Source organism: Salarias fasciatus, chromosome 14 (assembly GCF_902148845.1).
Source record: "Salarias fasciatus chromosome 14, fSalaFa1.1, whole genome shotgun sequence".
NCBI classification, from domain to species: domain Eukaryota; kingdom Metazoa; phylum Chordata; class Actinopteri; order Blenniiformes; family Blenniidae; genus Salarias; species Salarias fasciatus.
In genome coordinates this window covers 11,555,754-11,572,465 of record NC_043758.1, presented here as the reverse complement: position 1 = coordinate 11,572,465, position 16,712 = coordinate 11,555,754, and the positions used below count along the sequence as shown (strand labels likewise).

The following is a 16,712-nucleotide window of genomic DNA, read 5'->3' as shown; positions in this document are numbered from 1 at the left end:
ATCTAAAATCCAAGCCCTATTGCTCTTTTTTTGACCCCCTCACCATTGCACTCCTCAATATGTACCCCATCTTACCTTTGTTGTCCCACTCCATCCCCCCATAATACAACCCCAAACAGAGAAAGAGGCACTACTGGCGTCTGGACTGCAAGTGCATCATCCTCTTCCAGAATAACACCTCCAACAAGTACTACAAGGTAAGAGTAGTTTAATCAGCCTGTGTGTGTGTGTGTGTGTGTGTGTGTGTGTGTGTGTGTGTGTGTGTGTGTGTGTATGTGCGCATGCATATACAGGCAAATATCCACAGTAATAAAATGAAATGTGAAGATTAATGCACTCTCGACACCAGTTTCTTAGACTGATTCGATAGAAAGTCTAATAAAACCAAAACAGCATTTATGAAATTGATGAATGGTAAACTAAAGACTTTCTCTCAAAAGATGCAGAAATCTATAAATGTGTGTACATAAAAGAGCAAAAGAGAGTGTGTTTTAAGTGTGCCCGTCTGTTTGCTCCTGTCCCTGCAGGAAATCCCCCTCTCTGAGATCCTGGAGTTGCGTCCTGCTAGTGATTTCACTCTTGTTCCCCAAGGCACCAATCCCCACTGCTTCGAGTTCGTCACAGCCCGCATGCGCTACTTCGTGGGGGAAGACCCCAATACCCTCCCCTCTCTGGCCTCCAGCAACCCTCAGATCGTCCCCCAGACTCCCCCCTCGCCAACACAGGTGGCTCCCAACAGTGGCATCGGCCGGGAGGTGGCCAAGGCGTGGGAGAGCGCCATCCGGCAGGCCCTCATGCCGGTCATCTTCCAGGACGCTCCGCCGGCTGAGGGGAACACGCCTCACAGTGAGTGAAGTCTTTTTACCGATAGAGGAATTGGTGAATGGATGGAAAATGCTTCTCTTATTTATTCTGTACATCAAAACTCCCAACAATCCTTTATGTGTTGTTCCGTTGCTGTTTTTCAAGGACAAGCATCCATCAGCATATCTGTGTCCAACAGTGAAATCCATGAAAATGTGGTATGATTATTTATTTATTCATTTTTTTGGTCAAATTTGGCAATTTGCTGTAGCTTTTGCCCCAGCCACCCACTGAGCATGATTTTGATTGTGTTAAAAATCACTTCCCTGCAGGATATTGGCACAGTGTACCAGATTTTTGCAGATGAGGTTCTGGGATCTGGGCAGTTTGGAGTGGTTTATGGAGGTATGTAACCCTTCATCTACACACAGTGACGAAAGTACTGCATCGTGTGGAATTCAAACAAATAGACTAAAGAAAAAAAAACATGCACCCTTCTGAAGTATTGCTATCTAAAGTCTTTCTCTACAGAGGTCAACTATACTACAGCCTCTACTACATATTTGCTGCATTTACTAGACATTCAATTTGATTTATTTTAGCTGTATCTGAATATTCCTAATCACGACATAGCCGTCTCATATGAAGCACACAGAATAAACCAAGCAAATCCACATGAGCAAGCCGATACCCGAGGCAAGCTGAGATAAACAAAACAAAGCAGACCTCCTTTTGAAAAGGAAGAAAGCTCTGGCACAACCAGACTCGGACATGGTGGCCTTCAGCTTGGATTGGTTGTGAGCAGCTGGAAAAAAAAAAAAATGACAGAAGAGAGCACTGAAAAACAAATTAGAGAGCAAACCAGGACAGAGATCTCTGCAGGAAGGTACGGAGACAGAAAGATTACCAGAACAGCCCTTAACAACCTCACTAACTCGCACAAAATGAGGTCAGAAAGTAAAGCCGGGTGATTGTGGCACACCGACTCCACCGCTTCCACCACCACTGTCAGTTGCTTCATTCTGGATGCAGATACTTAATGCTCACTTACAATAATACAAATAATAAAAAAAAAGTACTTTTCCCTGTTGTGATGAGTCTTTCAAAATGACGTAACGTGTAGGTTGTGTTGTTTACAAATGTCCCTATTTTAGTTTTTTATTGACTGGCTGTAAAGTTACATAATGGCAGGCAGCTGAGGTTAATGACGCACCGGGGACAGAAGTACACTGAGGAAAAAGAACTGACAGCACTCTAATTTATCCTAATGATAAAACTATCCAGTTTGACTTTGGCCAACTGGAACAATAAACTTAATGAAATGAGAATGTTTTAAGATTGATCTAACAGGTTGAGGCTGTGCACTGCTCTGATGCTATAATACGGACCAACGGCCTGGAGACTGGCTGGTTGAGGTTTGTACATTAAGAGAAGACTTTTAAGTGATTTTACTGGAAAGCGATGAAGAAAAACCAATACGGGAGAAATATGATCTCTGCTGGTGATGCTTCCTGTCGTCTCGCTGCAGTATGTACCGGTCACAGTGACGTCTGATTTCTACAGGAAAGCACAGGAAAACGGGGAGAGATGTTGCTGTCAAGGTCATCGACAAACTTCGCTTTCCCACCAAACAGGAGAGTCAGCTGAGGAACGAGGTGGCCATCCTGCAGGTACACACACACACACACACACACACACACACACACACACACACACACACACACACACACACACACACACACACACACACACACACACACACACACACACACACACACACACACACATAGTTATCACCAAAAGCGCACACATAATGTTTTTTTTTTTTTTAAATAAGAAATGGCTTCACATTCACATTTTAGATAAACAATAGCTAAAGGTTAAGATCAAAGGTCAGATTATGAAGGTCCTGGTGAATTTTTACTGCATATTTACTCTTTTTTTTTTTAAGTCTACAGATTTATTTTCAACAAGAAAAATGTACCTTATTTTGACATTTAAAAAAAGATGCTTACTAAGCAAAGATTGAAACCAAATTTAAAATTAGTTCATCTGGTAGATGGACTATGTTTAGGGTGAAAAATGACTAAAAGCATTGTGAATTAGTTAAAAATGGATGACAGGATGATGATGATAAGAAAACCTCTGCTGGATGTCGTAAATGTTTTATTCTGTATTCTGTGTACATTAGTGCCATTATCAACTCATCAAGTTTCCAATATGCTATGACTATTTTCATATTTGGGTTAGTTTTTAGTCTAAAATTCTGTATTTTAAAAATTTTGTGATGAAATGAGTTTCAGAAATAAAAATAGTTTTGATAGCTTTCAATCAGATCCCATTATTGACATTAAATAAGAAATAAAATTTGTAAATTTGATATTTTCATTAATATTTTGAATTTTACAGCCAGTCTAGATCCTGAATAGGATCAGTTCAAGCTTTGAGATGTGTAGATCCATACTTCACTGTTCAGTAAATGATGCACCAGCAGGTGGAGACAGAGATGGAGTCGTGGCTCATTTGCTTAGTGACTTGGTTCACGGTTGTGTCAATAACAGAGCCTGTTTTCTTTGGCTGTACCATAAATCTCCATGAGCTTTCAGAGTAATATCACTTTTCACGTTGTCAGAACAAATTCGAAAATGATTTCTTCCTCAATCATATGGATCGGTGTAATAAAGGGCCTTTTATTGAAACATTCTGTTTGACATTTGAAGAAGCAAATTACACAATGAAAACCATTTTTCTTTTCTCCCTTTCGTTGTTCCATCTTCTGTGGTTTTCTGTCTTTTGCTTCTCTCATCCGTTGCTCACTCTGCTGTCAGTCTTCCTCTTCATCCAGCTTCTTCCTCACTCTTTATTTTTTATTTATTTATTTTTTTGCTTCACAGAGTTTACGTCACCTGGGCATCGTGAACCTGGAGTGTATGTTCGAGACCCCGGAGAAAGTGTTTGTGGTGATGGAGAAGCTGCACGGTGACATGCTGGAGATGATCCTGTCCAGTGAGAAAGGCAGGCTGCCTGAGAGGCTCACCAAGTTCCTCATCACCCAGGTGTGTGTGTGTGTGTGTGTGTGTGTGTGTGTGTGTGTGTGTGTGTGTGTGTGTGTGTGTGTGTGTGTGTGTGTGTGTGTGTGTGTGTGTGTGTGTGTGTGTGTGTGTGTGTGTGTGTGTTCTCGTATTTCTATCCTTGTTGGGGCCAAATGTCCCCACAAGGATAGCAAAACGTGGAACGACGTGCCTTGTGGGGACCTTTTTCCGGTCCTAAGGAGGAGAAACAGTGTTTTCTTGACCATGTTGTTGTTACTGAAAAAAGTAAAAGTGCAAAAACATTTCTTTAGGGTTAGGCTTTGTTGTGGTGTGGGTTAGGGTTAGGGTAAGGGTCAGGGTTAGGGGCTAGACATGAATGGGAGTCAATGGAAGGTCCCCACAAGGATAGAAATACGAGACTGTGCGTGTGTGTGTGTGTGTGTGTGTGTGTGTGTGTGTGTGTGTGAGCCACAGCAAAGGCAGGACTCTGTGTGTGTTTAGAGTGTGTTACATCCAGATGTGAATGTTCTTACTAGGTAATGAATGTAGCTGCTTCTTATGGGGAAATCTAAATATCGTCGTTGTCGTGTTGCGGTGAGTCATTAGCTGCTGTGTCAGCACTGAGTTGGTCAGTCTGACCGCTGAGCCACTGTCAGTGCAGTAGGCAAAAAAATACCTCTGGTATCAGCGAAAAAGATGTGATGATTAAAAACTTCAAGAGAAAGAAAAAGAGGAAATGAAAGAAAAATGGCAGGCTGAATCACTTAAAGTAGACTGAAAAAAAAGAGAAGCAGCAACAAAACATGAATAAAATATCTGCTTTTCTAAATTGTAATTATGAAGTTTCAAATATTTAAATAAGACTCTGTTTTTGTAACCAACAAAATTAAGTAAGCAACTTTATGAGCTGTTGTTTCATTTTAAATGTGTGTGTGTGTGTGCGTGCGAGGGGTTCTTTCATATTTTATACTGCCAGGGCCAACCTGACTGCACATGGACCCCTGACTGGGGACATAAAGTGACATAATTAGCAGTAGTGATACACACAAAAGGGACTGTTGAGAGAAAATGATAAAATCCGATACAGATACCGAGTTTATAATATTTGGAATATTCCAGAAAGCTTATGAGAGAACAAAATGTTGAGTAATCTGAGCTCTAATTGAAGTTTGATGTGATACAAAAACAACTTCTATTTCCTGAAAGAAAAAACAGTTTAATATCGATAACAGATGGTGCACGTTCACTGGCTCTGGGACCTGGAGGGAATTCAAATGGACGATATTGTCAGATTTTTCATAACTGCAAAGTTTAGGGAAGAACCGATGCTGTAGATCACAGGGACACATGGATGTCGATCACACACACATTTCCTGGTCATGTCAAAAAGATAACGAAAAATCCTAGAAAAATAAAGAAATGTTTTCGGAAATGAAATGAGACATTATGTAAATTGGATGAGTGCATTTAAAGAAAGTACAAAAGCAATTATAATATTTTTGTCAAATGAGCAGTGGATGTGTTTTGTGGAGGAAACGAGTTAAGGTTGGGCCGAGGTAGAGGTTAGGTTTCAGCCGAGTCGCTGTAACGACTGCGTGTCAACTCCACGTCTCTGGAAACCTTGGAGATGTAAATATGTTTTTGTTGACTGTGTCTGCACGACATCCTATGACCAACAGTGTCAGACTGATTTTTCTGGGTTCCTTGCGGTCTGCCAACCTCTGTCATGAAACACGTTTACTGCGTCACATGCAACATTTATCATGTGTACATCTGGGTGTTGCTATGCTGGAGTAATTCATATCCTGTCTATGTGGTTGTGGGTTTTGCCATCCGTGCAGATTCTTGCAGCTCTGAGGCATCTTCACTTCAAAAACATCGTGCACTGTGACCTGAAACCCGAGAATGTGCTGCTCGCCTCTGCTGATCCCTTCCCACAGGTACTCACACATGCAGACAGACACACACCCATTAAGACCACTTTGGTCACGCACACGTTGTTCCCCCCCCCCACTCTCTCTAATAAGCTTATTAAAGCACTTCAAGTGTTGTTGCTGAGGCACATTTCCTCAGATCTCCTCACACATATCAAATAGTTCTTATAAATTTCCTCTGAATCCAGGTGAAACTCTGCGACTTTGGCTTCGCCCGGATCATCGGGGAGAAGTCCTTCCGTCGCTCGGTGGTCGGCACCCCCGCCTATCTGGCCCCGGAGGTCCTGCTGAACCAGGGCTACAACCGCTCGCTGGACATGTGGTCAGTCGGGGTCATCATGTATGTCAGCCTCAGCGGGACGTTCCCTTTCAATGAGGACGAAGATATTAACGACCAGATCCACAACGCAGCCTTCATGTACCCACCCAACCCCTGGAAGCAGATCTCCAGCGATGGTAAACTCAGAATGGGAGGGACCAGAGGACAGTTCATCGCACACATTTCACAGATGGTTTTGTACTGTATAGATGGGTCGAGCTTATGATAACAGTTTCCTTTTCTTTTGTGTTTCCAGCGATCGACTTGATCAACAACCTGCTACAAGTCATGATGAGGAAACGTTACAGCGTAGACAAAAGTCTCAGCCACTCGTATTTACAGGTAGCCGTATGAGCCACGTGCACTGTTCACGCTCCAGTCTTTCATCCACATATTCATCCCTTTTGTCTGAAATGGAAAAGAAATGCTTTTCAAGGCAACAATATTTCTCTTTAATTGTGGAAAATGGGGCAATTCTTCCAAAAATTGTGACCTTCGTTTAAGTTGGTAGCAGCATCTCAAAGGCTCAAGATCCCTAAATAAAATCTATAGGTATTAAGTAAAATGGCAGATATAAACGTTTCCCCCATGCCTGGTGATGCTTTGGTGCTTTGGTAGTTTTGTTCAGTAATGAAGAAGATAGATTAGATGTAAAAGTGATGCTACATCCTGCAAAACAAAGTATTTAAAAGTGAACAAACTATACCAGCTTTTAGTTTTGATTTGAATAATTTTGCTGCTGTTGTTTTGGTTTCAAGGATGCTCCAGCATTAGTCGATCCTCAAAGTGACAGCAGCTTCAAATGGGATTAAAGTCCCACTTGTAATTTCAGGGTCACTCGAGTTCGTTCTTGACACACCGGTGGATTTAACAAACACACGCACACACACCAAAAGTGATTACTGGATGATGCACTTGAAGCCTCTCCAACATGGATCTGATTCGGACGCTCATAAAAACGGAGATTTCGCCTGCGTTTCTCGTTCCTTCAGGACTACCAGACGTGGCTGGACCTGCGGGAGCTGGAGACCAAGCTCGGCGAGCGTTACATCACCCACGAGAGCGACGACAGCCGCTGGCAGACGTTCGCCCGCGAACACACCCTGCCGTATCCCGCTCACCTCGTGCCGCCTCCTCCGGCCCCGGGCTCCGACGAGGAGGACGGCGGGGAGGACGCAGACGTGCAGGGCCTCACAGAGAGAGTCAGCATCCTCTGACACACACACATCAAGGACTCCTGTTCATGAAGAAAGGACAAGGGAGAGGGGGGGGGGGCATGAGATGGGAAGACTTGTGTACGGTTTGAACAGACATGAATTTACAAAGAATTCTGAGAGGAGAATGTCCAGCTGTGGGGACTGATGGAGCACATACGCCGTGCACCAGAAAACTCTCCTGTCTCTTCTTCAGCTCAAGTATCGTTTCCCTTTCGCCGGTTCCCACTGAACCCTTGAAACGTTGACTTGTTTCCATGAGAATACCCGCTCGACTCAGTTTCACATCCTGTGTTCGACCGAGCCAACGAGTCTTTGAAGAATAAACTGGAGTCAAACTGTAAATCGAAATTTTTTTGCGGGGATGAGAAGCAGCGTGGTCCTCTCCTCACGCACCGAGGTGCCTCCGAGTGAAGCAGGAAATAACACTTCGCCACAGCAAAGATGAGAAGTCTGCGTGAGAGTGTTTTCAGGTCATTTCTTCAGAGAAAACAAAGTTAAACTGAGATAAAACTGGGTAGAAAGTCAATTTTTGATTTTAATCTTTTTTCATTTGAACTGTGCAGAGTTTACAGTCTTTTTCGTTTGGAATATTTTCAGTGATGACTGTGCTGGTCATTACTAAAGTAAATGGCACCGACAAACCCATCTGTGTTCACTAAATGCATTTCTAAAAATCCACCTCCCGAGGGAAAACTGGAAGTATTGATCCGGCGAAAGCGAATATTCTCCAGTAATTAGCCTACCAGTACATTTGAGCCACGGCGGCATCTCTGAGAATATGTAATTACAGATGCCATTGTGGTTTGAAATGAACAGGAATGGGTCTATAGCCTGCCATAAGCAACAGTTCCGACGTGACACACCTCAACCTGCAGCTGACAAATTACAGCAGATAAGGCTCAGTTGCTGAGTGGTGGAAATTGCTTTCATTGTGTTGTCACCCACTCTCACTCATCGCTGGAGTCTGAAATGATGAATAGCTCGTTTTCACAGCTGGCTGCACTTAGGTTTTATGTGCTATTATTGAGCAGATAGATTGGCAAACCTTTTCAAGTGAGCTCAGAATTCTTGACGTGAATGAAGGCGCATTGACGGACGGCTTGGGTTCCGAATGTTTATGTTTCTGTAGTTCAGTACTCGGCTACCTTTCACGTCCGTATGTTGCATGTTTCTGTGACGTAGACGTATTTAGATTCACCACTGAACATCCCATAGTTACGATAGTCTATTACGCAAATGTGTAACCTGAAGTGTATGTATGTCCGATGTGTGTCTAGACTGTGTACGATGTGAAGAACGATTTTGGTCTTTATAACATAATACAAACCTCCGACAAAACTCTGGCTGTTTTTGGAAGTTTTATTTTCCATTTACAACGACAAATGTCTTTGTTTCCAGGTTCCTCATAGAAAAACTAAAATGTCAGGCCCTGTATGGACAACTTGTTTTCCTCAGTAGTATATTAAGGAAGCACGGGGCTTAATCAGTGACCTGCAGGTTGAAGACATACTTTGAATGATGAGGAATAAATTTCTTTTCAGCTCAGTCTGGCATATCGTAGCTTTCATTCTCTGATGAGGGGCAGATTAGTCTGACTGCACTGACATTATGCGCAGTGCTCTCACGTAGACACATGAAACATGAAATGAAAGATAGAAAGGATTTTACATACTCTGAAACCACACGTACAAATTACTCTCAGCGTTTAGAAGACAAAGACCCGCAGACTGAAAGCCACTCGAGGGGACCTTGTGGCTGGGGAGGGGAAGAGGCCATGTTGTTCTGCATTTGGAGACGAGCACTCTTCAGCCAGCCACTCAGGTGAAAGTGCATCCTTATTTCTACTACACAGCATCTTATCATTGTTGCCAAACAAGACCAAATGGCACCCTCTTTTTCTTCTTGTACTGCCATTTATCGGTTCTATTCAGCTTTGTTTTCATTTTTCTGTCCTCTGCCTCAACGCTGCCAAGTGAAAATGGAAGAGAGAGAGACAGATTTGTACCTATCTTTTTTTTTATTTCACCTGATCTAATTCTGTTCAACTGATGATGGATGAGAGCAGTTTGATATCTGGTGCGGTCAGCTTAATGGCCTTGAGATACTGCATAAAAGGTGCTTTGTAAAATGGGAAATGAACCGTGGCCTTCAGCATGAATAAGATGTGCCAAACTTATGTTTGTACGAAGGTCATAAACCGGCCAACTGGACACCAAGTCGGCAAGATGAATAACATGACAGCATATTCAATATAGACTTAGTTTTAGCATGTAAACACTACTAAGATTGGAATAGTCTGCCTGGAACTTCAGAATTGTGTGGCAGTGTTGTGCTGTATCAGCTTTTTCTTTTTTTTTACAGTACAATGGAAAGGAACTGAAGTTTACTTTGCTGAAAATGTTGAGTTAAAATCATCCTTGTTCTTTTTACATTTTCCAGGCAAGCTCAGTCTGCGTGCGGTCCAGCCGTAGGTTTGAGATATTTGGCACGAAGAGACGGACACATGCAATGTAAAGTGGAGCTGGCCCTTCAGACTGAAACGTTTCTCTGTCTGAGTGACTGAGAAACTTGACAATAGCGCCGTTGCTCGCCTGCACACGCTGACTTCATTCATGTGTGTTGTATTAAAAAGTCTCCTGCTGGGAAGGGACAATCAATGCAACACTGAGACAGCCTGCCAAGTCATTGCAAATGAACTGTTATTATTACGTCAATGCCTACAACTGTGTGTGTGTGTGTGTGTGTGTGTGTGTGTGTGTGTGTGTGTGTGTGTGTGTGTGTGTGTGTGTGTGTGTGTGTGTGTGTGCTTTCCTTTTTCTCTCTTTTTTGTAAAATTCTGTAATGGAAAAGCAACTGTGTGGTGGTGGTGGTTGGAAATCGTGCTTAACAGTGAAGCATCGCAAAGCTGGTTCAAGATGGTTCAAATCTTAGAATTCAATGACAGTTTCCTCCGACAGAATGAAGCCTTTTCAGGTCCACAGGACAGTCAGAGTCACAAATGAAACTGAGTTGAGCCTGTTATTGGCTGGTGGAGCAATTAGTTCTTTTTTTTTTTCCCCCTTGTCCTGTTCGGCAGCTGGGGCGTGCAATATTGTATGATTGTAGCCTTTTACTATCCGAACAGATTTTAATGTTAGCAGCAGGACGAGACTGAGTTTCGTCCTGCTGCTGCCTTTATTTAAAGCTGGCATCCGGCATGGCTGCCGGACAGGACCGGGACGGAAATGCTCAGAGAGCAGGGACAGAAAGAGAGAGAGATAGAGAGAGGGAGAACGGGGTGGGGGGTGGGGGGGCACAACCTATGTACAAATTCACAATACAAAACAGTGTTGTCGACGCACCACACGCAACCTAGAACAATCCCAAACCCCCAATCTAGACAACATCAAAACAGAGCCGACAACCAACAGAAAATTACAGAACCATACATACATTTTTTTTTTTTTTTTCCAAACCATATTAGTGAACAGACCAGGCCACAAAAATAAAAAGAGGTGTAGGGGAGGAAGGAAATGCAAGCACACCACAAACCCTTTTTTTTTTTTTTTTTTTTTTCAATACAGCTCGTCGTAACTAGTAGTAAACTCGGGGCGTGCATCAAGAGAGGTCTGCTACAGATCACCATTAGTCTAACCACCACAAGAAGACAAGGTAACCCAGTATGTGAAGAGTGATTAAAGATCAACGTGATCATGTGAATATGATGGTGACAGTGATGGTGATAGTGATCATGCATATATAATATGAGCAATTAGTTCTAAACCAGCACAGAGTCAATATTATAAAGACTCTTAAAATACTGTAGAAAATGTCCAGAAGTCATGTATTAAGTCATGCAGACGTCATATATTAATATGTACTATATTTGTGGGATTGGAAGACAAGGTGTTTTTACGGGAAGTCGTTCTGAAAAAGTGAGGCCGTCTGATATTTTGATATTTGGTATTTAGCAGAACTTCCAAAATGTTAAAATGCTTATTTATTTACACATGTCCAATTTATTTTAGTTTAATTTTTTTCTCTTAGACAATATTTCATGTGCAAACATTTCTTCCAAACTGATCCTTGTATAGGGGGAATGGTCTTGTAGTTTGGTATGGTATAAAAGCAGAATAACACTCATTACTCTCCTGTACAGCTCATGTCTTGCCAAATATACTTCTGAGACCTCTCAGTGCTCATTTATTGTCAGCTTCAGACAGGTCTGCATGCACACACCCACACACACACATGCACACACACACTGGAGTATTAGAGGCTGCAATCGTAATTGAATTTAGTTTGGGGTTTATTGAGGATTTATGAATATTAATAAAGTCTGTGGGAAACAGTTTTGTTATCATGAAAATTCAATTGGATGTGTGCTCAAGAGGTTATCAGCAGTGTTAAAATCACACACCTCATATGACAACACAAAGGCAGCGCCAGAAAATGTCTGTGCTTCAAATATGCCTGTAATAAGCACAATTAGCATGTGAGATAACACGGCTGTATGTCACCCATAACATCGGTGTGTTAGTGAAGAAGGCATCGCAGGAGAACAGATTTAATGGAAAATTCAACACATGGACAAGAAAAATATCAGAACTGCTGGAACTTTACTGTAAACAGTGTTTTACCGGATGAAGCTCACCGCCACCGTCAAGTCACCCTGGTGTAGTAATGCTACTTCCTGAGATATAAATCTAGAGAAACACTGGCAGCAAAAACCTTGTTAGCTGTAGACCTGTTTACTCTACACCTCTGTAACATGATCACAAACAGAGATGGCACTTTCCTTATCAGCCGCTCTGACGGCCTAATAAATGGCCGCCGGTCTGGCAGTCCAGTACATTAAAAAGCGGTGCTCGCTGCTTAGTCTCGCCTGGCACTCAGCTGTAATGCAATTTCTTAAGGAAGTCTCTCAACTGTGTTAAACAATTCACAAAATTATAGGAAATTACCAAGCAATTCTTGTTGTCAGATGCAAAGTCAGAAGTTACACCAAACTAATTTTGCAGCGCACTTTTTCATACCAACTAATTTTACACCTCATTCTGTTTTACTTAAGAGCTATACTTGACACAGATGGCCGTTATATAAATAGTGCATTGACCTTTGTACAACAGGTGCTGTGCATGACATGCAGAGCGTTAATATAGGCTTTAAATTTAAATCCAGCACAGTTCAGAGGACAGCTTCCTTCTTCAATAACTGTCGTTCATAGCAGATTTGCATTTTTGTAATTCTTCACTGACCTTTAGCCGTTTGTTAACCTGTCATGTCACTCTATGATCTCTAATAAAAATGAGTCAAAGGCCAAACAGAAAATGCTCAAGCCGAGGTTTCCTGTGTGGAGACAGGTGTCATGAGAGTGTGAAGCAGAGTATGTAGTACTAAGTTGTACTTGATGTTTTCGTTTGCCTGTTTATAGATCATAAGAGCATGTTTACTTCTGACTGAAATGTGACACAATGTCTTGTCTTGTCTTGTTTTCTGTCTGTATATCATGAAAATATTTATATTTTTGTATCTCACAGTTTTGAATGGAAATGAGGAAAGTTGGCAGAGTGCTTATACAGACTCCATTTAAAAACAAAGTCAGTACACGTCTCGGACTTGCAGCTCTCACAAAATGTTCATCTCCAGGTTGAGTTTTTCAAATGTCAGCCACTTCCACAAGAAAGTTTTCCCCTCATGAAAGTAGTGCAGCAATAATACAGGCAGTGAATTCTCAGGTCATATCTGCCTACAGCTGGTGTCCTGAAATACTTTTCATGAAATGTATTTGTTGGTAACACTTTACTTGAAGCACCCGGTATAAGACATTATAAGTAGTTATAAACACTCAGAAATGATCACAATGCTTTATAACTCAGTATACAGCATAGGGTTAGGGTTAGGGTTAGGTCCTGGCATTGTGATCATTTATGAATGTTTATAACCATAGCTACACGTGCTGTAATGGCATTATAATGCTTTATAAATGTACTTATAATGCGTTATACAGGGGGGCTTCAAGTAAAGTGTTACCCCTAGTTAATATTTTGTTAGTAAGTTCCATCTTTCAATCTTCTTTCCCACCCAGTCTGCCTAGCGGAGGAATCGCGGGTCAGACATCATTTTCCCTCGCATTTCCTGAAGCTCCAAGAGAGATATAATCTATCCAGATTGGCCGACCTCAGGGACTCTTCCCAGGCAGATGTTCAAACAATTTTTTCACTCAGATGAGTCAGACTTTAGACTTTCCACTCACAGTCACAACAAGGTTGCATCATTTGTCAGAAGTTTCACAGTGTGCTGATGACGCTGTGTCTTCTGTGTTGATGGGAATTGAACAAAGTCAGATTCATTGTTCCTCCTTGAAAGGTAAAAGGTAAAACCACAGTAGCTGCATCGGTGAAAGTAGACAAAATGCTCCGTTCCACAACTGCCTCTACTTTCATTGCAACCATCGGTCTTCTAGACAGACACACCCCTGTGCTCGGGTTCAGTGACGATTGATTCAATAAAACACTAAAACACTGATTTGAGAAGCAACCAAGCTGTGCCAATGGAACTTTATTGGAACAGCAGAAAACCCAACATATTAGTTGAGAGCATAGAATCAATGAACACATTAATGAACCAGTGCTCGTCGTGGCATAAGCTAAAAGGGGCATTAGCCGAGATTCAAAACCTGAAAGGAAATCTTTTCCGCAGCTAAAGGATGAACGAAAAGTGCTCCCAACAACAATCAGCCAAAATGAAAAGAGCTTTGAAATTACAAATTGGTGCTTTGACGTATGTTTTACAATTGATATGATCAAAAAGAAAAACACTTATCAAAGAGGATTTGCTTGCAGCAGAGTAGAATAAGACAGTAAAAAGTTCAGTCACAGAGAACATTTCAGGGAAGAGAACTCAAGTGTGCAAAAAGACAAACCTTGTGCTTCAAGACAACAAGTGGGAGATGTCAGGTTTGCAATGCCAGAGGAACAATAGACATCCTTTGCTACCCTGTAAATACATGAGAGCTGCCTCTTTGAACTTAAGAGACATGAACAAAGACTAATTTTCATAATAAATACATTTTTGCTTTGATTATTTTAGGCAGCTTGATGCGAATTGGCATGGGAGTACGGGAAAGGCCTACAGTGTATGGTTCACCTGCCTCACCCTCAGAGCTGTACATATTAAAGTAGCACACATCCTTGGAACAGATGATACATTTTCTGTGCAGCAGGTCAGGTCTGTCTCATCGCGCTTGGACAATGGGACAGATTTTTCTGGTGAGGAGAGGGCAGAGAGAGCAATCAAGAACCTGGATAATTACAGGATGGAAAAGTCTTTGCAGACAAAAAAGAATAGGGATTTCAGAGCTGAGGGCGGAGTTCGGGAAGGGCAAATTAGGTAAGAAGTAAGAAGAATGCTTAATTTCCTGATGAAAGACTGAGGTGTGGATGTAGACGAGGTTGAGAGCGTCACAAATGGAAGTCTGCTCACGAGTGTCTCTGATAACTTGAGTCACCTTGTGCCTCAAACACCCAGTAATTTATTGGCACAGAAAACACACACCCCAACCGGCCTCCTGGAAGCTTCAGTAGAAGCAACACGCAAGAAAATGCTGGAAACAAGTTCAGGATCCTGTTCCTCTGGAACAGATGGACAAGGGAGTATCTCCCACTCCTCTAGAAATCTAAGGACCTGTTGAAGAGCCAGAAGAAACTATCCACTGAGAGGTCTTCAACTGGTGGACAGCTGTTGCCCTCACAGGTCGTGACTGAAGTGAGTGGTAAGAAATTGCAAGTTAAAACCACCTAGCCAATATCTTTGAGAAGCCAATTAACAGATTGTGTCTGTTTCAAGAAGAATTGTTGGACAAAAATACAGGTGGATAAGGTTACAATAAAAGCAGCTGGAAGATGATTTGTCTGTTTGCAGATCAGTGTCAAAAAGAAATAACGCATTGATTGACACATGCAGTATCTATTCACAGCATGTAATTTTTCCTTGCAGCTGCACTGACAGTTTACATGACAATGTTTCAAGCCAAAATGTAAGGTTTTGCATGTTCCAGAAATGTTTCACGTTTACACAGCAACATTTTGAAAACGATGTCCATCTACATGGAAACGACGTAGTTTAGCATGCCAGGCCACAACTTGGAGCCGTTACTTGCTTTCATGATAAAACATTAACAATGGTGAGACACATCAGCATGAATAGATGATAAAGGTGGATTCCTGTTCTGGTAAGTGATGGGAAGTCACTCCCTATGGAGGCCGCCATTTTTGTTATTGACCAGCTTCTCACGCATGTGCAGAAGTAAGAGTTACTATGGCCATGGCACATGTGTTGCCACTTCCTAAATCAACACAGAGTTGAAGCGTTTTTGAGAAGTTTCACTTTTGGGAGTCAAAAAAGTTTTCAGTGGCTCGGAGCACTGTTGTCATGTAGACACTCAAAACACAACACACCAAAACCTTGTGTAAAATGGGGCGTGAAAAAAAAAGTCTTCTAAGAAGAAAAACAAGAATAGAGCTCGACGCTGTGGTTTGTATTCTTGCTTCACAGAGAGATGCTCTGGGTTCAGGTACTGTCCTTACTGTGTGGAATGTATATGTTCTCCTTGTGTGTGTGTGTGTGTGTGTGTGTGTGTGTGTGTGTGTGTGTGTGTGTGTGTGTGTGTGTGTGTGTGTGTGAATTTCCCCCCACAGTCCAAAACACACGCCAGTTTTATTGGTGACCCAAATATGCAATTAGGTGTGAATGCTTGTAGTTATCTGTCCCTGTGTGTTTTCTCGGGTGATTACGCATTATGATAGATAAAAGATCAAGAATACTGGTGCTTTTCTGAATATTTACAAAACCACACACAGAAAAATGAACCGTTTCGTCTTCCTAGTGACCTTCTTTCAGACTATGTGGAATTTCCATGACCTCAATCCTTTACTTCTACTTTCACAGCTGTCTTCAGTGTTTACTCAACACATTCACAGGTTGACTGCAGGCTTTCCTCACAGATCTGTTTAGTTTCTGTCATAAGCATAAAAGGAGAGTTGGATCTTACACTGACACGCAGTTGCTCTGCTTGAAGAACTGTGTCTGACAAGACCAAGGTTCACTCCACCTGGTACAGAGTTCCCGACATGCAAATCACTTCCTGTTGGCATTTTACTGAGAAAAGAGAAGTGTAGTGTTTCAATCATATGAAGGAGGATCTGCTCAACTGTGTGTAACACTCAAATATGGGTCAGGAAGTTGTGTCTATAGCTGCACTATCAGTGACTCATGTTTACACTGCAGTAAAGCAGTTGAGGTGAACATGAAGTAAGAAGGGAATTTACTGGTAACGGTTTACCTCCTCCATGGTTAGTTTTACTTTCCTTTACGCATAGAGGAAGCCATCCATACTTCCAGAGCCTTAACATCTGTTTCATCACAG

The 16,712-nt window shown here is 42.0% G+C and overlaps 1 protein-coding gene across 2 annotated transcripts in view; it reads left to right on the top strand.

Annotated features, from left to right (window-relative positions):
- LOC115400856 (serine/threonine-protein kinase D2-like) overlaps window positions 1–8,708 on the top strand; it is a 35,180-nt gene extending 26,472 nt beyond the window's left edge. The window contains exons 10-19 of one of the 2 annotated variants that reach the window (XM_030108905.1): window positions 120–197; window positions 528–846; window positions 970–1,022; window positions 1,137–1,209; window positions 2,368–2,474; window positions 3,699–3,860; window positions 5,678–5,776; window positions 5,959–6,226; window positions 6,346–6,431; window positions 7,082–8,708. In XM_030108905.1, the coding sequence (XP_029964765.1) occupies window positions 120–197; window positions 528–846; window positions 970–1,022; window positions 1,137–1,209; window positions 2,368–2,474; window positions 3,699–3,860; window positions 5,678–5,776; window positions 5,959–6,226; window positions 6,346–6,431; window positions 7,082–7,306 (1,470 nt within the window). In that variant the 3' untranslated portion in view covers window positions 7,307–8,708. The remainder of the gene's footprint in view (window positions 1–119; window positions 198–527; window positions 847–969; window positions 1,023–1,136; window positions 1,210–2,367; window positions 2,475–3,698; window positions 3,861–5,677; window positions 5,777–5,958; window positions 6,227–6,345; window positions 6,432–7,081) is intronic. The other variant, XM_030108906.1, reaches the window with a different exon arrangement.
- The last annotated feature ends 8,004 nt before the right edge of the window (window positions 8,709–16,712 follow it).